The following is a 26,359-nucleotide window of genomic DNA, read 5'->3' on the forward strand; positions in this document are numbered from 1 at the left end:
ATGGAGGACATGTATCAAGCTGCAGATGAATGATGATAAAACTGAGGACATTCTGATCACAACACAAAGACTTTCTCAGTCACATCCTTTACCTCAAACAATAAATATCAGCAACACCAACATTAAATTCACACAGTCAGTACGAAACCTAGGTGTTACTCTGGACAGTACTCTCACATTGCACCAACATGTCATGAACATATGCAAGGCTGCATATCTTGAGCTGAGACGCATCAGCTCCATTCGCAAATATCTTTCAGTTGATGCCTCTAAAACACTTGTGTGTTCATTAGTAATTTCAAGACTGGACTATTGTATCTCAGTTCTGTCTGGTTCATCTCAATATCTACTCCATAAACTTGAAAAAGTTCACAACACAGCTGCTCGGATCATGCTTAGAGTACCACGATCAGAGCACACCTCCTCGCTGTTCTGTACCCTACACTGGCTATCCATTCGATTCAGAATCAAACACATTTGTTCTTTCACTGTCGGACTCTAGTCCAACATACTTATCCGATCTCACCTATGTGTACACACCAGCAAGATATTTAGGCTCCTCTTCTGACAATCGTATACTCATTATTGCCACTATGAAAATAAAGTCATATGGACAGCGTTCTTTTGCATACTAGGGCCCAGCAACGTGGAATAAATTGCCCACTGAACTTAGATACAAAGACACAGTGATCACATTCAAGAGGGCTCTCAAAACTCACTTATTTCGACTGCAAGAACAAACTTAAAGACCTAATAATGTTTCCTACCTTAAATATTCTCAGCATGTTTTTTTATTTTTTTTATAATGTTTTTCTAATTTCATGGCGTTTGTTTTTGTAATAATATTATTATATGTTTTTTTATCTTATAGGTGTTGTCTAATGTTGTAAAGCGCTTAGAGCTTCTAAAGATTAGGCGCTATACAAAGTCCTCATTATTATTATTATTATTAAGTGTCGAGGCTAGGGTCTCAAAATAGCGGGTATGGAAGTACATACGTTTTGTGACGTCACGTGAAAACAACGGATACACATGGCTGGGACGTTGTTGTTGTTGTTGTTGTAGGGTTTAACGCCATTTTTCAGCACACGGTAGTGGCCAGTATTAATGGTGGAGGAAGAACCCGGGAAAACCCCGGAAAGAACCACCGACCCACGAGAAGCTACTGGCAAGCTTTCTCACATACCCACATTAGCCGAATCCGAGACTCGAACCCACGCAGACAGGTGAGATGGCAGTGATCCGTAACGGAGAGCGCTTTAGACCACTCGGCCACTCGGGGCCCCGGCTGGGACGTACATGCTATCCTAATAAACCAAAACTAAATTTAAAGGAGGTCTGGATAAACTAGTTCTTTTTTCTGTCTTTGATGAGCATTGTAATGATGATATTTCCTCTAAGTTTTAGTGTAAAATATTCACGTAAATATGCTGTTTATCATGAAGATAAACATAGTGAATAATCTTTAAAATTAAACTATTTTACAAAATTACTCTAAGAATTAAAATTGGTGTCAATTATTAGCAAAGGACCGTGACAATTATATGATATTTATAACTTTCAGTTTCAAGCGAGCGCACCATTCCGTTATCATTTTTACCAGACAAAACTGAGTGTCCTCAGTAAAATCACTAGTCATTATAATGAGACGGTAATCAACTTGATCGTTCGCGTGCGCAGCGAGTTTTGTAACAAGCTGAGTTTTCCTTGTAACGCCCAAACAAGGTTTATCCAAAAGTTTGAAAGCAATTAGCTTTCTTTCTTTCTTTCTTTCTTTCTTTCTTTCAGTCTTCTTAGATTTTTTTTTTTTGGTGGGGTGCTGACGAGGTGACCTAGTCATCACTGTGATGTTGTGAAAACATCATGTTTTGCGTAGACACTGACAGGTAATTGAAAGTGTATTTGTCTGAGACACGACTCCTGGATCGGCATCTGTCTGCTCAGTTATACCAATTCATCATTTTAAGCTTGCTTTAAAGTTTACCTTGAGTGGTTCCGGAACATATACCTAGATAAAGTTTGAAGTAGCGAAATATTACTTCTGTAATTTCGCATCTTTAAACCTTGACCGAACCGCCTTCAATTGGTGACAGGGGAAATTCTTTAGCTCAGTTGATAGAATGTCGGACTTGTGATACCACGCCTACCTGCCCTATTATGTCGTCTCATTGTTTCCCCGGGCAAGCTCCTAGCTCCCATTTCGTCAGCATCATAATGCCAATAATGTGTTAAAAGTGCCGTTAAAATCAACAAAAACACAAACAGCTAGGCAGCAGCAATCAGCGAAGCATCCCCCCCCCCCATCGTTGTAATGCGAACGACTTTACTAAATAGCTCAAGGCAGACATCACAGAGCATCGATAACGGCACAATAAAGCGTACCTGAGACGCCTTGTGTAGTCTGTTTCTTGATGGAATTTTTGTTGTTGTTTTTTGTCCTTCTTTTTTTTATTTCAGTTAAGTAGAAATGTATGATCTTGTAAATGTACTAATTCGCGGTGACAAATGACTTTGGTTAGATGGCTGTATTTACAAACAGCCTTACAGGATCCATATATTTTGAAAGAGTACGATTTGTTAGGCCACAGGATGATTGGAATGTGGCTTTTAAAGCCCAAATTACGGGCTGTATTGACCCCGTTTATGGGTTGATTTGGCCCAAATTACGATCCCAGATTGCAGGCCGATTTGTACCAAATACCAAGTTGATTCGGACCGTACGAAATATAGTATTACATTTCGTCCAGGATTTAAATGCGAGATTTACATTTGTTTAGAATATGATATTTTTCATTATTTCCCAGGTACGTTGATTGGTACAAATATGCATTTAAGGAAACAAAACCCAGATAATGGGATTGTTATATATAATGAAATGGAACTAATGAAATAAAATAGCGTAAGACTATCTTGCATTAGCAGTTTCAAAGCGAACTTTTTTATGCAGCTCATTCACCTTTGTGAAAAATTTAAATAATTTATTTTATTGATATTTAATAAGATTATAAACACCGACAAAAATCGTGAAATCAGGAAATCAGGGCTGATGCAGTAAATTATCATATATATATATATATATATATATGTATATATATATATATATATATATATATATATATATATATATATATATATATATATATATATATATTGTGGCGTTTGGTAGGGTTGTGGAGGGGTGTTTCCAATATATTATTTAAATTGTCATAGAAGTTCCACCCCGGGCTCGATTTTGTAGGGAGTGAAATTAGTGATAGAGAGAGGTAAGGCTCCGGGCCCCCAATCAGTAATGCCGATAGTTAAATTATTGAGAACACAAAAGATGAAATTCAAAAGAATAACAATTTAATACAATTCAATAGTCAAATGATAATAATTTCCCAATCACTCTTCTTCCTCTCGATAAAGTGATAGCCTATTGCATCCTTTGGTTTATAGTATGAGATCGTTTTTTCCACTTGTCCTTGTTTTCTACTCATCAGTATCTCTCCTATCCCGCCAATGTCTTCTCTACTTCCGACTTCCCTCCTAACTCCTTCTCCTAGACTGCTCATTCTCCAATTCCTCCTCCTCGACTCCTTTTTCTCCTCCTCCTTGACTACGCTGTCCGACTAGCCTTCGATTCACATTCGACTTCTGCACAGTCTCTATGCGGAATAGAGACGGACTCTCTCCTAGAGACTCGGGACTAAACCACACCTGAAGTCTGTCCCCTAAAAGCGTTCTGTGAAAACACAAGGACGTTAGCATATTTCTGTAGCCATCACACTAAACCAACAATCAATCATCAGATAAAGGCTATTACATTTTTCGGCCACGCATTCGTGCACATCGAAATACCCATACGCTCTTGTATGGTAAACAACGTCGTAATAAAAGCACGGTATCAACTACTTATCATACAGACATCAATAAATTGCGTCACATCAGTGTATATATATATATATATATATATATATATATATATATATATATATATATATATATATATATATATATATATAATCTCACTATACTGAACATTAGCACAGCAATCAGACGCATTTCTGTACATTACACTCCCACAAGTGTACACAAATATTCAAATATCCATATTGCCTAATTTTACACACTGCAACCATATTCCAAAGTTACAATTCAATTCAACAGTTGAAAAATCTAGAATATCACATGAATAAATGCACTAGGCTATTACGAAGTAACCAAATAGCGAATTACAATATTAATTTTAACCACCAGCTAGCAGTCTACATAATTCTTTACATAATCATAGCCCATTTCTCAAATACGCATGTAAATTAAACACTACAAAGGTAATTCTACGTACTAACGATTCTAGTAATGGAGTATAACTACTGCACATAATTACAATTACACTGCGTTAATATCCTGCAACAATCGAGCAAATAATTCACTGACCTTTACGAAGCTTTGCCTTTCCTTGGAATTTCCTAAGTTTTCCCACCAATTTACGAGTGGCTTTCCCGGAGTTATTGCTTTAACTTTCCATCACTTGGTTTCACAATTACTGAAGATTCTAGTCTAAATTACTCAATTAAAATCGGATTGAATAGTAACAACACCTTCTCTCAATTCCGATTGGATATCGAGTCTACCCTGTTCTATTCAACTTAGCAGACAATGCTCCGGCCGTCTATCATTATGGTGAGATTTACAACGCCAACAAGGGTCCTTTGTTCTTGAACAAAGCTTTCAACGTCCACATGTGCTTTTTGACACCCAACAAAGCTGGCTCTCGTAACAATTACGAACAGGACCACTATAGCCACGAGGTCTAACATATATACATGGCTTCTAACCAATTCCTTTGTTCTTGGAATTGTTCTTGACTTACATAATCGACAATTTAGACTGATCTGAGAATGTTAGTGCCTTTTGAAGAAAAAGGTTATGTAGACGATTTCTTTTAAGATAAATAAATAAATAAAAGCATTATATAAAAACAATGAGTACGGTAAGCGATTTTCATTAGCGGAATTTATAATGTGTTATTTAGATGTATGCAAATTGCTATTGAACATATATGGTGTTCAAGAGCAAAGATAAGTAAACATCATATTATTTATAATTAAAAATAATTGTATTTATATATTTCTCAGAGTAGGATTCTCAAAAGGCCCTCATTCGTCCCATGCACTTCCTCGTCTGTTGGCGTTTGTGTCTTTTGAGTTTACCCTGGGATATTATCTTAACTTAATTTAGCACCGTTTGGGTATTGCTTTCTTTTGCTCAACGCGTCCTGAACTAATATAACTGCTAGCACTAATAGTGGGCCATGAATTGGCCAAACCATTTTGACCAACGCCGTTTTTAAAGCACTTTTTTATACTTGCCAATGTACTCAATTTAAATGCGATAGCTTGTATCCATTTTGTTCTGAATTCGACCAGAAATTTCTAATAACTATCTTATATAATTTAAAATGCCGAAAATCAATCTTTTACATTCTATGCTTGCGAAAACAGGCGTGTTCCATTGTTTGGGGTTTTATTTCACGTTTGACATGGTCCGAATCAGTTTGGCATTTGGACCAACTCAGCTTGTAATTTTGGCTGAATCAACCAATAATTTGGGCCGAATCAGCCATGGTCCAAATCAGCCAGCATTGGAGTTGTTAGGAGCGTGAATTGTCAACTAAATTGGAAAACCTCAGACTTTACATTGTTGCATTTTATTGCCAAATGACTTATTACTAATCATAAGGCAATAGTGTGATCTAGACAACATGATGCAGATATATGTAAATCGTGCTAATTCTTATGGGGAACAACTCACTGCATGATGGTATTCGGTCCTTCGCAGCTTCAATTTCAGGTCTATGGATCATACCTTGATTGTACGGCAATAGCTGCCATTCAGAACACCTCGACTATTTCCGTAGAATGGATTAACCGAAAAGTTAGGAATGCATCAAACGGACATTCACAAGCACTAAGTCAATCCTAAGTCTGTCCAATCGTGGACATAGCCTAGATTGTCCGAATATATTGCGGCTGTTTTCTTTTGCGAAGTTATTTCCTGCAAACAAAATGCATGATTTTGTTTTGTAAATTACTGCACCTGCGTAGAACCGATGCATAGTTTGGTTTCCCAAACATATACGAGTTCGTGTACTGGGTATTCGGGACTTTTTGCATGTTCAAATGTATATCATCAAATCTGGTAGCATATCATCAAGTGCCATTGTCTTCAGTTTTAAGTACAAGTCTGGGTCCTTAACTTGGATGTCTTAGACCAATAACGGATCGTGTTGGTTTATCATCATTAATTAAATGTTTTCTAATTAAACACTTAGAGCAATATGAGTAATTCCACATCTGCCTTTAGTTCTCTGCCATGGAATTGTTTGCAGAAGAATCACAATACCTTATGGGCAGCCTTGTTCGTCAAGTACAGTTAACTAGAAGCAGGAAATGAATAGTATGTGTGCAGCCTTGTTCATCAAGTACAGTAAACCAGAAACAGGAAATGAATAGTATGTGTGCAGCCATGTTAACTAGAAACAGGAAATGAATAGTATATGTGCAGGCACATAAATGAACGATATTGGTAATATATCTTTGGGTACATTTTGAAACCTGGAGCGGCACACTCACGTCTTAAATTATATGAGAAACTAAATCTTCACCTGCGAGTCACATCCGTTATTTTCTTTTCAAATTTAAATAAAACTACGCCTATTAATCGATTAGTTCAATCACGATATATAATGATTTTTTCGACATCAACAGCCTAATTGAGACTTCTTATGACAAGATGGCCGCTATCGCATAACCGGCTTGAAATAGCTGTTCCATTTTATAGAGCCGTTTTCATGATATTTGTGCTTGTTGCATGTCTTCATCTTCGTTATTGTGTTCATTACGTATTGGCTGTTAAATTCGTTGTGTTTCTTCATCTCCTTGTTTTGGAAATGAGAACAATTAGACTTTTTCTCAGCTGTCTTGCTCCACTGTTTTTGAACAAACCGCCATCACGTGATACTCGCCAGTCAACGCGTTTATGCTACGATGGACCCTCATTAATTGCTTTAAATAATCACTCCTTGGCTCTCCACACTACATTGTGCTCTAGACTAAACGAACTGGGACTACATTCATCATTACCTAAATGTAAACAGAAGCGAAAAAAGACACGTTGTTTCAAAGCTGGCCCGCATAAAACAGGAAGAAAAATTCCAGTTATTTCCCTTATTTTGGCTCAACAATTAAAAAAATTCGACCGTTAATTTAGATAACATAATTCAAATCTCTGTTAATTCGTCAACCTTTGTATCAACTATCCAAGAAATACCTTTGCGCATTGCATTATTCAATGCCCAGTCAGTAGGACCACCGGAAAAGCGCACAGAAATAGTTAATTTTATCAACGACCAGAATATTGACGAATATTTCCTGACAGAAACATAACTAAAAACATCAGGCGATGAGCCCAAGTGTGCGGATCTAACACCCACTGGTTACTCCATCAAGTCGTTCCCCCGTAATTCTCGCGGAGGCGAAATTGCTGTCATCACAAAGAACTCCATGATAAAACGTCTTAACCACACCACAACATTAAATTTCGACCACACATCGTTTGAACTATCCATATTCACACTCACACTGGAGCAAAGGTCAGTCCATTTTTTCTGCTGTTACCGCCATCCTTCTTTTAGAAAAAACCAGCTGGCTGACTCTCTCTTTTTGGAGCAGTTTCTGAATCTCCTAGACTATGGAAATTCGATAGGTGACAACCTGATTATTCTTGGAGATTTCAATTTTCACTTTGACTGTCCCGGAAACTCAAATATCAAAACTCATAGAGTCCATTAATGTTTTCAACCTCAAACAGTCAGTTAACCAACCCACCCATAAACATGGTCATATTTTAGACTAGATTCTTCAAAGACCTGATGATAACATTCTACCGTCCTCCATGGTATCCCATGACCTTGCATCAGATCACCTCTGCACTATATGCCATCTTGACGTATCAGTCCCTAACCCTTCATCTTTACCTCCTACTAAGAGAAAACTCCGTATGATAAATAGAACCAAACTAATGCACGACATCCAAGCTAACCTAACAACTTGCTTACCTACTACCGCAGAACAGCTCGATAACTGTCTGCGTTCATTGCTTGACAAACATGTCCCAGCTACCATTTGCAGAGTATCAATTCAAAAGTGCTCTCCGTGGTATAGCATTTTAGGGACCAGCTTCGCAGTGCTAAAAGAGACCGCCGTAAAGCTGAGAGGCTCTGGCTTTCCACCAGACTCACTATTCATAAGCAAATCTATGAAGTGGCTAAAAAAAATGTCACAAATATAGTCCATGCAGCGAAATCAGCCCACTACAGTACTAAGATCATGGAAAGCTCCAGGTCGTCGTCACCATACAGGTGGGATACAGAATTTGAGCGGCAACCATTTGCAGCATTTGAACCTGTCTCTAGGGATTTCGTACGTACAGTCCTGATGAAGAGTGCACCAAAGTCATGCGAACTTGATCCAATTCTAACATCACTGCTGCTTGAGTGCTTAGATCCAGTATTGCCTTCACTAACTGATGTTATTAATACCTCTCTTTCATCCGGTGAATTCCCATCATTTTTCAAAACTGCCATTGTAAAGCCTCTGCTGAAGAAACCAACACTAGACCATAATGATTTAAAGAACTACCGCCCAGTTTCTAATCTCCCATTCATATAAAAAATCTAAGAAAAGGTTGTTCTATCCCAGCTTGTATCTCATCTAAATTCAAACAGTCTTTTCAGCATTGTACAATCTGCATATCGCCCTTGCCACAGTACTGAAACTATTCTTCTAAAAGTAGTTAATGACATTCTCTCTGCGTTGGATAACGGAAAGATGACAGTCCTCGCCCTCCTTGATTTGTCTGCAGCATTTGACACAATAGACCATGATATATTACCTCACCGTCTCCAGCATGTGTTTGTCATTCATGATACAGCCTTACTGTGGTTCAAGTCCTACTTGGTCAACAGGACACAAATTGTATCTGCAAATGGAATATACTCCAACCCAGTTGATCTATGTTGTGGTGTTCCACAGGGGTCTGTTCGTGGAACTGTTCTCTTCATTCTGTAGACTCATTCGCTCTCAAGAGTCATAGATCATCATCCAGTGTCTCGCCAATTGTACGCTGATGACACCCAAATATACAAATCTAGCCACCCAACTGAAGTTGATGCTACCATTTAAGGTGTAGAGAGGTGCATTTCTGATGTGAAATCATGGAGGACATGTATCAAGCTGCAGATGAATGATGATAAAACTGAGGCCATTCTGATCATAGCACAAAGACTTTCTCATTCACATCCTTTACCTCAAAACAATAAATATCAGCAACACCAACATTAAATTCACACAGTCAGTACGAAACCTAGGTGTTACTCTGGACAGTACTCTCACATTGCACCAGCCTGTCATGAACATATGCAAGGCTGCATATCTTGAGCTGAGACGCATCAGCTCCATTCGCAAATATCTTTCAGTTGATGCCACTAAAACACTTGTGTGTTCATTAGACTTTCATGACTGGACTATTGTAACTCAATTCTGTCTGTTTCATCCCAATATCTGCTCCAGAAACTTCAAAAAGTTCAAAACACAGCTGCTCGGATCATACTTTGAATACCACGATCAGAGCACACCTCCCCACTGCTCTGTACCCTACTCTGGCTATCCATTCGATCCAGAATCAAACACAAAATTTGTTCTCTGTGCTACGTTTCACTGTCGGACTCTAGTCCAACATACTTATCCGACCTCACCCATGTGTACACACCAGCAAGATAATTAGGCTCCTCTTCTGACAATCGTATACTCGTTATTGCCACTATGAAAGTAAAGTGATATGGACAGCGTTCTTTTGCATACCAGGGCCCAGCAACGTGGAATAAATTGCCCACTGAACTTAGACACAAAGACACAGTGATCACATTCAAGAGGGCTCTCAAAACTCACTTATTTCGACTGCAAGAACAAACTTAAAGACCTAATAATGTTTCCTACCTTAAATATTCTCAGCATGTTTTTATATTTTTTTATTTTTTATTTTTTAATGTTTTCTAATTTCATGGTGTTTGTTTCTGTAAAAATATTATTATATGTTTTTTATCTTATAGCTGTTGTCTAATGTTGTAAAGCGCTTAGAGCCTCTAAAAATTAGGCGCTATAAAAAGTCCTCGTTATTATTATTATTATTACTTGTGATTTACAGGTACTGCTTATGGATACCATGCATTGACCTATGGAGTCTATGTGGACAGACTCGTCGCTAAGGCTGACCCGAAAAGAAGGACCATGGAACAAATATTTGAGGAAGAAATTGTGAAACCATTCGGTTATTAGTCATTTTCTAGAGATGTATCTACGTATTTATAAACTAATATCTTTCTTTACCTTTCAACAGATAAATGGTGTTATATGTTTATCTTCTCGGCTTTACTAAAAAAATACGTATGTATGTATGTATGTATGTATGACTAAAGTTCAACCTCTTCCTTATAAGATCTGCTTACTCTGTTTAACATTGCTTAGGGCTACGGTTCACGCATGAGATGTGATTGTTCAAGAAGATTGAACTTGATTATGTATTTGAAAAAGCAACGTGTGTAAAAGCTAACATCCGTGTTTTGTGTAACTGTGCACAATTTAGCCGCCCTCTTCGGGGCTGATCAGTAGTTTAGCGTTCGGCTTTCACCGTGTGTCGTTGCTACTGCGGCCAACCGATCAGTCCTTAATGACAACCAGGTATAGACCAACCCGGAATTAAACCTTTTCCATTCTAGACTAATGTGGTCCTTGCTTTTAAGCCCAGTAGTGCATCTCACACATTTTGAGTATTTAACGGTGAGAGATATTTAAAAACGCATTTGTGGTTTTGGCGGTGGTTATAGTGTTGTTGTTGTTGTTGTTGTTGATCATGATGATGATGATAACGACGAAAATGGTGATGTTGGTTGCACTAGAGATCGCTGAAATTAATGAATAGCCAAAACTTGACTTCTGTTCGTCTTATTATTGTCTATTTTGACAAGAACTCCACGCTTACAAAATACCGAATTTCGACATCGTTTCAGACATAGATTTTCGTATGAATACACCCAAAATGGAGTCACATCGTGTTGCGAGGTTACGTTCACAGTCTTTATGGGCAATGATAAAGACGTGGATACTGGAGCCACACCGGATATGGGGTTTCCTTAAACTGTTGATGAACAACAGCCCTTACTTGAAAGGAGCTGGCTCCGCAATTGCAGGAGTAAGCAAGGTCAGTTCAAGTTCATTGTATCTAACCATACCAAATCTCTCCCAGATTTCGCAGGGTTTTGTATATGGACAGGAGCGCAATGAATGCTGGGAGGGACTGTGCTGCGCCATAATGACAAATGAGTTGAGTGAATAGTTTTTGTCTTACACGTGAAACAAATAAGTATAAACACGCTTACAGTACGCAAATTATAATGCCCAGTAATTAACCGTTTGTTTATGGTTATTTAATAAAGGAAACTGATCTTACTCAATAATAATAATATTATTATTATTATTATTATTATTAGACGCTCCAAAGTCCCCTTTATTAGTACACATTTTATACGGATATTTTGAGGCTGCTTTTATTTCTTGAAGTAAACGAGTACTTCCGTGTTGGATCGTCTGTCACCTTGTTATGAAGATTTGTTGACCATAATAGTTGAATTGTGTACCATGCACATGCGATGTAACCAAAATACTGTGCCTGACAATACAGTACTGTCTTTTTTATCATGAAAACAAGATAGTTCTTTTATAATATGAGAATAGTATGCCCGACTCTCATGAGAAACAAACAAACAAAATAACTCAGTGTATGCATGGAAGATGATAGTGTTGCTGGAGTCGGCATCAATGGAGATGTAGAAAGCAGCAGTTTTAGAGTAAAATGCATATTCGAAAAGGGAACCAAAATGAATTCGCTTCAAATAGATCGATCTTTATTTACTAAGTGAACATGTCAGATATGGAGTTTGTATCGTATGCGCATTTAATGCTTTATATGGTCTGATCAAAACATATGTGTACATTTTCATTATCATTGTTAACAACTCAATAATTTGCACTTCAAGGTGTACGGCTCTCTACATTTCATATAATTAACTTTTTTCGTCTTTGAATCAAAATGTCGATAACGCATGAAATTTATATTGTGTTCATTGTAAAGACGCTAAAAGTTCTTCGAAGCTCAACATGACCACGAGCAATATGATGTCACGCCGTGTGACAAAAAAGTCTTTTGTTATTAGAAGGGATGGTGATCATCTCAATGTGCCACCTGGTGAACGTTTCCACTATAAAGTTTTCTCTCCCTCTCTCCCTCTCCCCCTCTCTACGTATAATCTCTCAATTAGTATCCATACAAAAGTAAATTTTAGTTTTGGTCGTTTGCTTTTCTTCCTAGGATACCGAGCATTTAATATTTGGTGGAAACAAATGTTCCTGAGGGGGATAAATATATATATATATATATATATATATATATATATATATATATATATATATATATATATATATATATATATATATATATATATCTGTATGTGTATGTGTGTATGTATGTATGTGTGTGTTGGGGGCGTTGGCAAGCTCTTCAGCTGGCATACGTCATACTGTAGGTTGATTCATGTTTTAACACATTTAAAATGTAAATGAATGTATGGGAAATAATATTTTACAGTGGGAACACCACAACAACCCTGATATACGGGAGGTAACTGTCTCATCATATTCGGGTACGGGAACCGCAAGAGGATTGGCCAAACTCTACGGAATTTTAGCCAATGGTGGAAGCATTAATGGGAAACAACTCCTATCAAAAGCTACCATAGAAAAACTATCTATCCCGGCAGTTGCTGGTGAAGACGTTCTGTTACAACTCAAATCTATAATTTTTGGACCCGGAACCATGCTCAAGAATAACACCAAGGTATGACGGCTTGCCTTTTCGTTTTCTTTTCTTTCCTCTTTAAATTTGAATGAGCATGTTTGTGTATCTTTTTCTGTCATGCGCATAATCATTGCTGTGTGGGATCGCGTTAGCTCAGTAGGTAGCTTGCCAGACTAACGACGTAAAGTTGCAGGTTCGAATCCTGCAGTGGGTCATCGGGCCAGCCTCGATCAGCTACCGTGATGTGTACTTCATCAAGGCATTTTACTCTATTTGTCTCGGCACTTAAAAACCTTTTATGTTGTTGTGCCCTAAAGCGTCAATCCAATCCGCATCAGTACATGTGGTATTTCTCAAAACACCCGAACGTTAGTGTTAGTCTTTCGTGTGTCACAATGAGATCGAATACGAATTACACAGCCTATCGTTCATGAGAGCAAGTGACATTCTCGAGGCTTCAGAATTCAAAGAAAGATGATGGTTGTCTGATGAACCGTTGGCCTAGGACTGTATTGCTATATATTTTACGGAAGCTTCGGTGTGAAGACACAATTAAGAAATATTCAAGTTTTGAAAGAAAGGTTACGATTTTCGCAAAACGAAATACGAAGTTTCTTTCAATATCGTTTTTTTCTGTCATATATATATATATATATATATATATATATATATATATATATATATATATATATATATATATATATATATAATCGTGACTTGAAACAAGTTGAAGTCATTACCCATATTCTCATTTTAGAATGAAAATAAATAACACAAGAAAAACATAACAAACGAATGCGTTTTTGGAGAAAGAAAAAGGGATATGTGCCAATTTGCGATTCTTAAATCTGGTCATCTGCAGTAAAATGGCATTCAACTGAGAACTGTGAGAAAGTTATATTACAATTTTCGCGTCTGTCGTGGGTAAAGACTCAGTCGAATTTGATACCAATTGTAAAAAGACTGCTTTGGTGCGTGACTTAGATTGGCGAATTTGATGCAGTGCCAATAATCTTAGTCGAAATGCTGTTTATCTGTTACTATATTGGTCGAATGAATAAGTTGCACATCGGCATTATAACAAAACAAAAGAAAATCTTTTTGTAGTTTTAAAAGTTTGTTTTGCGAAAATCATAATCTTTCTGTCAAAACTTGAATATTAAATCTCAAATCTAACATTTACATATCTGTTTGATTATTATATTGTTCCCGTCATTGAAAGACCTGTACACAAGACCATTGTTTATCAACATGTTTTACCGTAAGATATGAATACGATATTGTCTTCATTGTCCTGTTGCAGGGACAATACATGTTTGGCCATCCAGGATACGGCGGGCAAGAGGGATATGGCGACCTGAACACTGGCCTAGGAATTGGATTCATCACCAATTGTATAAGGAGTGAGATGGCCGAGCATCCACTGTACGTTTCTCTCCAGAAAGCAGTTTCTGACACTTTAGACGAAAAGGACAATTGATGTTAACAGTTGACCGTAACAACAATGTATTACGTCTCTTTGCATTGTTCTTCAAGAGCTCTTAATCACCATTTATTTCTTCACTAGATGATTAAATGCATACATGTTCTTAACTGACCCTCTTTTAATAAAGCTTTGTCATTCAGCAACATTTTAAAAAAAAACAAACTGGGAACCAAATGTTCTTTATATGCACACGCCAACTAGAGGCGTAATTCTCGTCATGTAAACTGATAGCAAAAAGGTAAAACACTTAGGCCATGAAGAATGAAATTGTATTAACAGGCTAGAAAATAGTTTGAGAATTTTGCATGAACTTAATGTTGCTATAGGAGAACAAAGTATTTTGTATTTTTATATGTTTCGCTATATATATATATATATATATATATATATATATATATATATATATATATATATATATATATATATATTCTATGACTTCATACCATTCAAATATTGCCAAAAATTATCATAGAATGAATTGTATGCTTGCTCCTGTCAATGTTTCTTTTGATTTAAAGTGATAATTTAATATTATTCGCATTTGAATTCGCTATCTCGTTACACGCCACTGTAAATTTAAATAGTCTTAACTCATGTTTGTAACCTTGATTAGCTTTTTATTGAGCACATGTGTCTTTTCGCCCATTTTTGTTTTAAAAGATCCACATTTTGAATTGCTAAAGGCAATCAGTGACATACTAATCGGAAAGGGAAAACTGTAAATCAGAAATGTAATACATAAAACTGTAAATCAGTAATGTAATACATAAAACTGTAAATCAGAAATGTAATACATAAAACTGTAAATCAGTAATGTAATACATAAAACTGTAAATCAGAAATGTAATACATAAAACTGTAAATCAGAAATGTTGTAATACATAAGACTGTAAATCAGAAATGTAATACATAAAACTGTAAATCAGAAATGTAATACATAAAACTCATCTAGCCATTTTATTCATTTTATGCAGCTTACTTTTGGTGCATTATCTAAGTTTCTGTTTGAGTTTATATCTAGCCCAAATGGCTGAGGTAATAAAGTGTACTTAATCAGTTTAAATAAAGCATTACATAAGTGAGATGAAATTCAATATGACGAAACTTTATGTGATATCCTTGCAAACTACTTATGTATTATTAATCAACAGTCCATAATCTGCTGTCTGTTGCTTTTATTCAATAAAATCCGTTATTGGATATATGTATTGCATCAATATTAGCCGAAGTTTACTGCATTGTTTTTAACGAAAATAAATTTTGGTTTTTGTTCACTGTTGAAAATATAGAAGAAAAGAAACCCAAATTCCATTTCCAAGGTGACTCCCGGTTAGAATCAAATGTTGTAGTGAACGTATATATTAGAAAGATACTCGATATGAAATCAATTTGTTTCTATAACAAGTTCGTTTATTTTTATTTCTGGCAGTCGAGACTTCATCCCCTTCCATATTGACGGAGTGTTTTGTACCAAGAGGTTTCTTAGCTTTATGATATTGAAATAACAATTTCTGAGTGAATTGACCACATTCAACTATGTGCACACAATATTCCACGCATTCTCTTTTGGTGTAAGTTAAGTTTTAGTGAAAATTCTCCTTTGAATTATTTTCCTGGTTTGTACCTCACAGGTGTGTACCTATCTGACTACATATATACGGAATTTGCTTGGGTAGGTTTAGTTCCGTTCATTGCAAACTTATTTCCATTCCACCCTTATGTTTCATATTGTCGGGCTGATAAAATTCTAAAATCACGGTGTATATCTGCGCATAGCTGTAACATATATCCATATCTTTTTAAAGTCTTTTATTTAAACGATGCAGGGGGTGCTATATTTCGCACGTTTTCATCGATGTACAAGCAGTATCATATAATTCAAGCTGTTCCATCCAATGAGTTGACTAGTGTGATTGCTTACAATTTTACCCCAGCTCTGGGTAATAAATGTACGCAGAGGCGGCTTTAAGAGTACGCGGGGCCTAGGGCCGACCATGACCGCGCGGGGCCAGAGTATCGGTATCTCGATTGGTATGCTACTGCAAACACTGATTATGTCTAGACTAGATCACCTTTCGCGATTTGGCGCACGAATTTAGATTTTTCATTATTCATTTTTAAAAATCCTGTTTGTGGACAACGGGATTTTTAATCGAAATAATAACATGCCGACTATGCCTTTGGTGTAATAAACTGATTATTGTTGTCATTTTTCAAATAACATGAAGACACGAATTAAGAACAATAATTTGCTTAATTGCAAGTGTACTCTGAACGTCGACGTCTTTGTCATAACTCGTTACATTAGCCAAACACAGCTGGCAATAAGTCAATATCAGACATGCAATAAAGAACTGCTGACTGGGGTATATATCAATATATGACAGTCTTCCACACATAAACGTCAGTTTCAGTGTTTTCAAAAGAGATGTTCTACATTAATGTACCGTTATGAAATCCTTACAAGTTTTCCAGGTTCACATGCGAAAGTCCACTTTTCTTGCCTTCCGTGTACAAAATTCATGGATGAGATCTTCGTAGTCCAAAGTGGAAGCAATGTCTTTTTCTACTGATAGAATCGCCAGACGCAAAACCTATCTTGAGACATGGTTGACCTAAAATAGTTTTTGATAAACTTCAGTTTTTAGAAACTTCTTTCAGCACTTGCGATTGTCACAGGGACGGTTAGCAATATTCTGTACGCTATCGCAAAATCCTCTTGCTGTTTAATTGCCTGTTTTGGAAAGTACTTATCCAATGCTCCTTTTTGAGTTTTATCCAATTCTTCTCTTAACTTGCGTTTCTTAGCTTTTTGCTGCACCTGATTCATACTTGCGAAATTTATCTCTGTCCCTTCCACTCATGGCGTCGACGGCGAAATGGCGAAACCAATTTGAACCACTATTAATAAATGTTGCCACGCACACCACTATTGAGACACTAGTTGAACGCAGTGTTTCAAGAAGCAGACTAAACTAAGTTGCTGTGGTATCTATAGGCTATCCGGGTACCTGTACAGGAATTACCATATACTAGAGATAGACGGTACATCGCCCGCCTAGCCCAACGGCTCCCACACAACCCTGCGAAAATGTGAAAAACTGAGATCCAAGTTATCGGACAGCCGTTGCCCGCTAGTGGCGTTGAGAAAATGGTTGCATCTGTCTGCTTCTGTGCTGCCACCTGTTAATTGCGTTCGAAGTTGACTAAGTTGACTTCGCAACTTTGCGTGCATTACGTACGGCCTGTATCAGTGTTTCCAATTTTCCGGAGAATAGAACTTGACAAACTCATAACGACGACCTAAAGCCTGAAGCACGAGGCCCCTTAATATCGGGGCCTGGGGCGGTCGCATCACTTGCCACCCCCAAACACCGTTCATGAATGTACGTATCGTATCTCGTGTGCAGGGCCATTTCGTGCACAGTGTACTGAGTTTCTTCTAGTTTAATCTTTTTCGAGAAAGAGCGTTTGAGAGTTGTTGTTGTTGGTGTAGAGTTTAACTCCATTTTTCAGCACACGATAGGCTATACATGGCTGCCAGTATTAATGGTGGAGGAAGAACCCGGGAAAGCCCAGGAAAGAACCACCGACCCATGAGAAGCTACTGGCAAGCTTTTTCACATACCCACATCGGCTGAATACGAGAGTCGAACGCATTTGAGAGAGAAACAGTATTTTCGTCTAAAAGGGAGTTAGAAAAATAAATAAAGAACGATTGTGGACCTATTAAAGAGCCAGGTTTAAACGATGACTTGTAGAAACACTAATTATATTTAAATGTATAGTTGGATACTTATTAGCCATGAAAACTGCTGAACGTTGTTTTGCATTGAGTATGTGGTGAGCGCGTGACACACCTCCGGATTCCGTGAACGGCAAAAGTAAAAAACGCGCTAAAAAGGGGTATCACAGGCATGTACCGTGTCAATTTTAGCAGCAGAGAGGGTGAACAGATCACATGCTTTAAAGTTCATTTATGAACATAAAACATCATACGAAACAAATGAAAATATAAGGTCAATAACGTCAAACTAATGCCTGTTAATGACCGAGAGTTTCTCTAATTGGATCTCTTTATCTTTGTGGTTTCTGTTTTTCAAAATTGTATGTGTGTTTTGTTTACCCACCGTGACAGTTTTCTGTGGTCGCACTCTCTCTGTTGCTATAAATGTGTGAGTAATTAAATCATTATTATATCAATAATGGCGCCAGCCATGGAGTCTTATACAGCTAGATTACCTCGAGAGTTACTAGAGGCAATTAAGAAATACATCCCTCTTCGTGATACTATCAAGCAGCAACTAAGCACGTCAGGAGTCTCATGTGGAATTTGCAGAAGGTACAGAACAATTATTTAAACCAAGTATCCAAGCAAACAAAAGCAGCTGCACTTGTTGCTGTTGGAACTGCTGCTGGGATAGCATAAAAGAAAGCAACAGGACAAGGATTTTGTTTTTTACTAAAAGAGCAAACGGTCTAAGATTACCAGGAACTCCTTATCGATAAGGAAAAGGTTTGAGACTTCCAGGAACACTTTGTTAATCGTTCGAGTGTCAAATTATGATTTACTTCACATTGCTAAACAATTAAACATCAAACAAATTTAGAGGTGTTTGTATGCGTGATCAGTTACCAGAACGACCAAATAATTTTGAAACAGGCATTATTAATCTCGATATTAGTTTCGGTCCTGGAACTCATTGGGTAGCATACGCGATCGATCCACGTGGAATTATTTATTTTGAATCGTATGGACTGGCTCCACCAAAAGAATTTTTAAATTACGTAAACACAATAAAAACTCCAGTGTGGTATTCAACATTACCAACACAGACAATCACCGATGCGCCAACATGTGGCCGTCAAGTAATTTCTGTACTCGACACTGTATCATCATCAACATTACCACCTCATAAAGTAAAGAACACGATTGTACAAGTATACGCGTCGTTTTAAACAGATCTTAAAGTATAATGGTAGATATTTACGGACGATTTTCATCTAAACAAAAACAAAAGTAAGGCGGAATATCTCATGAAAAAATAAAAAATAAAAATTAGTGATGAAATATCTGAATTATTAAATCTTGCAAATGTAGATCCAAACGAAGTGGTTGTATTTCAAGATAAGCAAGAAAAAATAAAGACAAGCAGTCTTTCATTGAAAGATATTATCGTTTTAAATGAATTGAGTAACTGAAAATAGCACAGCTGTGTTTGGTAATAATGGCAAATTAAACCCGGTGTTATTATGTCAACGATATTGGATAGTATTCGTGGTCGAGTATAAAAATCCGGTGATAAAATGACTGGTTCTCTCAATATGTCTAATAATAAAATTACTGGTCTTGGAGAACCAGGATCAGACAATGATGCTGTAACGAATAAATACATCCTTCCAATGACGAACTCGATATTTTCAGTTAATAATGAATGACAACATTTGGATCTGATTATAATACTCATGTGAACACATTTTTGAATTACCGCAAAAGAATAAATATAATTATTGATGAGTTCTTTGAGAAACCAGCATGTGTTGGTGTTAAACTCTCCGAAATAATAACAAAAATCGTCCAGATTTGAGGTAAATAGTACAGTAATGAAAATCAGTCAGATTTGTAATTTGATGGGGTAATAGTTACTAAAAATAGTGAAAATCAGTCCGATTTTGTAATTTGTTTGGGTAATAGGTAACAGAAAGAAAAATGATATAATAAGAGAATTTTTAAAAAAATTAACAAAGTCATGGATAAATCTAGCCACGACAGGGACCCCAGTTGCCTTAACTTTCATTTTCACTACTTTCACTTTCGAAATCCCCTTTACCACTTTAACTTTCATTAATAACTTTGTCATTGTTATCTGACAAACTTTTTCAACTGCCTCAAGTGCGTGTTAATGACTGTTTTCATTTCGTATTCATGAGCTAATTCTGATCTAATTTTCTCAATCACGCTTGAGAGAGATACGACCTTTTTTATTAAACTTCTGTATCTTTCACAGTAGCCGACGACTAGTACATACACTGCTGGATCTGCTTTATAAATATATATTCCGCTGGTAGTTTATAGCTATCTTCAAATTCACGTGCCTGTAAAAATTGAAAATCAAAAATATTTCATTTCTAGATCAAGCTGAATTTTATGCCGTCTTTTTAATTTTTAAATTGCAGAAATAATACTATTAATATTTTCGTAATTCATCTTTTTATATATATTCCTCAACCAAGATAATATAATACAAATGTGTAATAGAGCGCAATCACAACCTATAGATTACTAAATAAATATTTTGCTAACCTCTGTTCACTCCCGAATGCTCTTCCGGACTGACAGAGATAGAGCGATTCTGTGTCTTTTATAGTGTACGCAAAATATTCTAGAAAATGCGTTTGGAAATTCCCCAAAAGAAATACGTAGTAAATGAGTTATATTTGGAAATTCACAAGCCATTCTAGAAAAATATTTTTGGAAATTCCCCTGATCCTAACCCTAACATTCTACGGTCCTCCCTGGTATACAATGACCTTGCATCAAATCACCTCTGCATTATATGCCATCTTGACGTATCAGTCCCTAACCCTCCACCTTTATCTGCTACTAAGAGAAACCTCCGTACGATAAATAGAACCAAACTAATGCATGACATCCAAGCTAACCTAACAACTTGCTTACCTCCTACAGCAGAACAATTCGATAACTGCCTGCGTTCATTGCTCGACATACATGCCCCAGCTTCCAAGTGCAGAGTATCAATCATGGCAGTGTTAGGGACCAGCTTCGCACTGCTAAAAGAGACTGCCGTAAAGCTCAGAGGCTTTGGCTTTCCACCAGACTCACTATTCATAAGCAAATCTATGAAGCTGCTAAGAAGAATGTCAGAAATGTAGTCCATGCAGTGAAATCAGCCCACTACACTACTAAGATCATGGAAAGTTCCAGCTGCAAAGAGCTCTTCGAGATTACTAACAAGCTAGTGTCAAGGAACAAATCTACACAACTTCAAGCTATCTTCTCTCCAGTCGACCTTCCGGACATTTTTGCAAATTTCTTCCGTGACAAAGTACAAACCATTAGAGATAAGCTTCACACCACCATTTCAATTGACTCATCGTCACCATACAGTTGGGATACAGAATTTGAGCGGCAACCATGAGCAGCATTTGAACCTGACTCTATGGATTTCGTACGTACAATCCTGATGAAGAGTGCACCAAAGTCATGTGAATCTGATCCAATTCCAACATCACTACTGCTTGAGTGCTTAGATCCAGTATTGCCTAAACTAACTGATGTTATTAATACATCTCTTTCATCCGGGAAATTCCAATCATATTTCAAAACTGCCATTTCTCCTGGAGAAACCAACACTAGACCATAACGATTTAAAGAACTACCGCCCAGTTTCTAATCTCCCATTCATATAAAAAAATCTTAGAAAAGGTTGTTCTATCCCAGCTTGTATCTCATCTGAATTCAAACAGTCCTTTTAGCAATGTACAATCTGCATATCGCCCTTGCCACAGTACTGAAACTGCTCCTCTAAAAAGTAGTTAATGACATTCTCTCTGCGTTGGATAGCGGAAAGATTACAGTACTCACCCTCCCTAATTTGTCTGCAGCATTTGACACAATAGACCATGGTATATTAATTCACCGTCTCCAGCATGTATTTGCCATTCATTATGCAGCCTTACTTCAAGTCCTACTTGGTCAACATGACACAAATTGTATCTGCAAATGGAATACACTCCAGCCCAGTTGATCTATGTTGTGGTGTTCCACAGGGGTCTGTTCTATGACCTGTTCTCTTGATTCTGTACACTCAGTCGCTCTCAAGTGTCATAGATCATCATCCAGTGTCTCACCAATTGTACGCTGATGACACCCAAATATACAAATCTAGCCACCCAACTGAAGTTGATGCTACCATCCAAGGTGTAGAGAGGTGCATTTCTAATGTGAAATCATGGATGACATGTAACAAGCTGCAGATGAATGATGATAAAACTGAGGACATTCTGATCACAACACAAAGACTTTCTCATTCACATCCTTTACCTCAAATAATAAATATCAGCAACACCAACATTAAATTCACACAATCAGTACGAAACCTAGGTGTTACTCCGAACAGTACTCTCACATTGCACCAACATATCATGAACATATGCAAGGCTGCATATCTTGAGCTGAGAAGCATCAGCGCCATTCGCACATACCTTTCAGTTGATGCCACTAAAACACTTGTGTGTTCATTAGTGCTTTCAAGACTGGACTATTGTAATTCAGTTTTGTCTGGTTGATGTCAATATCTACTCCAGAAACTTCAAAAAGTTCAAAACACAGCTGCTCGGATCATACTTAGAGTACCAGAATCATAGCACACATCCACGCTGCTCTGTACCCTACACTGGATATACATTCGATCCAGAATCAAAGACAAAATTTGTTCTCTGTGCTACATTTCACTGTCGGACTCTAGTCCAACATAGCTATCCGACCTCACCCATGTGTATACACCAGCAAGATACTTACGCTCCTCTTCTGACAATGGTATACTCATTATTCCCACTAAGAAAACAAAGTGATATGGACAGCGTTATTTTGTATACCAGGGCCCAGCAACGTTGAATGAATTGCCCACTGAACTTAGACACAAAGACACATTAAAAACACCTCATATTTTCCATGACTGGCAAAGTTCATTAATATATATATATATATATATATATATATATATATATATATATATATATATATATATATATATATATATATATATATATATATATGTATATATATTGTTCTATCATTAATTATTCTAACAAAATTATTAGATAAATAATAATGGTGGCGCTCTACATTTCTGTATTTTGCATATGGGTTAGAATTTTAAAGAAAATGAATTTCCCCGGCTTTCCTCACTGGTTATACTGGCAATTTAAAAAAGACCTTGTATAATTCAAAGAACCTTTAATTCCCTTTATTTCGATGTATGACTGATGGGTGTAATATGGGTTATAGAGTATACAGCTTGGCCTTACTCGAGATGTGCACATTTCAAAAAAGTGCAAGCACCACTTGGTCATTTTCACTTCCTGAACTTCAGAGATAAATTGTATAAAAAAAAGAGCCGATAACTTTTTTTTTACAATTTATATATTTGATAATTCATTCATTGCACTTTCAGAAGGTGGTATTTTCTAGTCTGACAAAATTCATTTTCCCTATTTTAATAGCTGCTATGGATAGTGTAGTTTGGACTAATTCAGGCTGAGTTTTTAGCACAAGGGAACATTCATTTTAGTTAGCAGTGTGCTTATATCATTTACAATTTCCAAAAGTACAATTTCCAAAGAAATATCATCCAAATTACATTAATGTAGCATAGAGGTATGCCAACATTCTCTCCATTGTGCATGTTTTAAATGCAAACAACTACACCTTATATATGTCACTCTCTCAAAAGTACTTAATAACTGGTAAGAGCCCCCAATATAATATTGGTAGCAACAAGCAAGGTAACTACTTAATGGTTCTGCCGGAGAGAGCGTAGCTTGACAGAGTTATATCCATTCAACAATAATGAGATATTATCTTTTGTTTATGTCTCTTCGAATATGCTGATTTTGGTTATATTATTTGCGACATGGTATTTTGAATACCCGCAAATATCAAAATATTTACATATGCATATGTTGATTGAAATTTGTTTTCATCGCCTGTCTCTACATTTATAGATACAACTGCTTTGGCTCCCTTGTCATTACAGCCAGTCTTACCAAATGTACAAATTTGACTTTGCGCAATAGCTCGCAAATTACACAAATCATTATTTTTCTTATTTAAATCAATTTGATCGATCACAAGACCGTCTTTGATTACTCTATGATAATGCTCGTAAATAAATTTATGAGAGGAATATATTTTATTTCACCTGATATTGAATATAAGATATTCAGTATGAGTTACCGTACCGACTGATTTTAGTCGACAATTTCTGATTACACCATCACGATATGCCTCGTATTCCTTGATGATAGGATGTTGCAAAAATTCTTTTCACTCCATTTATATAACAATATTATTTGTCTAAATAATTATTTTGAAATCTAAATATATAATTTTCTCTATTGCTTATACCTTTTTCATCATTATCAGTGTTAAATTTTTTTATAATAATATGTGTTCATTTCTCTGTATTTTTAACCACCACCTTGCACATACAACTGCGTTTTACTTCTAATCCCAACAACACATTTCAAACACGGTTTAGACCCTATAGTCCCTCTCAGTACATTTTGTAAGAGAAATCCACAGAATTCATTTACGCAAGCTTTGTTACAAGGAGTTGTAGAGCCTATCATAATCAATCTGCATTTATTCTTTGTTTGAATAATTATATATATATATATATATATATATATATATATATATATATATATATATATATATATATATATATATATATATATATATATATATATATATACAGTTATTAAGAATAAACCTTCTGAATATAGATTCGATCTTGGCAGAACAACCACTGATAATCAAGACGAGCTCTGGTTGGTCCGACGGAATCTCTGGTTAAAAGTATTCGTGGTGCTAAGAAAGAATTTCGTATAGATGGCACAATTCATATGTGGTCAACGTTTAAAATATTACGCAACAGCACCGAAGTCATCGATGCTACAATGAACGACCAAGGAGCAGAGACGATTAATAATTATCTCGAAAATCAAGGATATTTTCCTGAGTAAAGATTATTAAGGAAGTAGACGATACTTGAATTATCAGTGACAAACGGGACCCTATCCTTCATAATGAAAAAATTGCCCGATTAAGTAAAAATTCCAAACCTGGAATGTTGACTGGTATTGATAAACCGTATCATGTAACCATGGTCGTTTATGGAATATATCCGTTGAATGATACACCCTGCGTTCATGATTTAAAACCGATGAAATGTTCGAAAATCAATTGTGTAGCCGAACGAGTGACGGAGCATTTTACAAACGTGATACATGGAAATAAACTAACGGATCAGCGACGTGAAAAAAATAAATGGTCTGAATCAGTCAAGGATAAATGAGTTAAAATAAACGATATTGTTGAATTAGGAAAGAAATGAAAATTCTCAATAAGTGGAAGAACGATAACCGGAGAGATTTTATTGGAATCAAAGTATAAATCGAAAGGAGCATCGATTGACATTCTTGATAATAATGCGCATGCGTGGACTTGTGCAGTAACAATATTTCCACGAACTCGAAGTGTTAAATTTTAACAAGTAGATATATTTGATTTTGTTAACGAAATAAGGAAGAACGAACCTGTATCAGTGTGGCTGTTTCAAAGTTCAGATAATGGAAATTATGATCAGTTTGTACGAGCTAATTGAGATATTTATCGCACATAATCTCTCTGTGAAGAAATTAAAAATCTGGCGCTGAAATATGCCCATGTCAATGCTGAACAATTACTGAGTAATTGTTTTACCGTTCCGTCAGTTGCTGCTCATTTAGAGAGACAAATTCGTGGAACCAACACGATTGGATTTTCTTGAAGAAATACAACATAGCTGTGTCGAATATGGACACGGTATATTATGGAATACTTGATACGATTATAGGGATGTTATATCGGTTGATGTGGTTGCATGTTATCCCGAAAGTTTTCTTGTTATGGGAGAGTGTTCTAAGTATTTTGAGCGATTTGGACATCGAACACACGAGATGACCAGAGTTTTGACAAATGGACCATTACCAGATTTCGACCAAACTGGATTCGCTTGTATAGAGTCATTTAAGTTTGCCAAAGATCTTCATCCGATTTGTTATGTCTGGTTTAGCACCAAAAAAAAAATCAGAAAAGTGTGGGCCCCAACAGTATTATTACGATATATGCTC

General features: G+C 36.5%; 1 protein-coding gene across 2 annotated transcripts in view; it reads left to right on the forward strand.

Annotated features, from left to right (window-relative positions):
- LOC149778362 (beta-lactamase domain-containing protein 2-like) overlaps positions 1 to 15,640 on the forward strand; it is a 62,360-nt gene extending 46,720 nt beyond the window's left edge. For both annotated transcript variants that reach the window (XM_089939184.1, XM_089939183.1), the window contains exons 5-8: positions 10,249 to 10,371; positions 11,111 to 11,301; positions 12,745 to 12,993; positions 14,258 to 15,640. In XM_089939184.1, coding sequence (XP_089795310.1) covers positions 10,249 to 10,371; positions 11,111 to 11,301; positions 12,745 to 12,993; positions 14,258 to 14,434 — 740 coding nt within the window. In that variant the 3' untranslated portion in view covers positions 14,435 to 15,640. The remainder of the gene's footprint in view (positions 1 to 10,248; positions 10,372 to 11,110; positions 11,302 to 12,744; positions 12,994 to 14,257) is intronic.
- Positions 15,641 to 26,359: the final 10,719 nt, after the last annotated feature.

Source organism: Sinohyriopsis cumingii, chromosome 17 (genome assembly GCF_028554795.1).
Source record: "Sinohyriopsis cumingii isolate HCF-2022 chromosome 17, ASM2855479v2, whole genome shotgun sequence".
Classification (NCBI taxonomy): Eukaryota; Metazoa; Mollusca; class Bivalvia; order Unionida; family Unionidae; genus Sinohyriopsis; species Sinohyriopsis cumingii.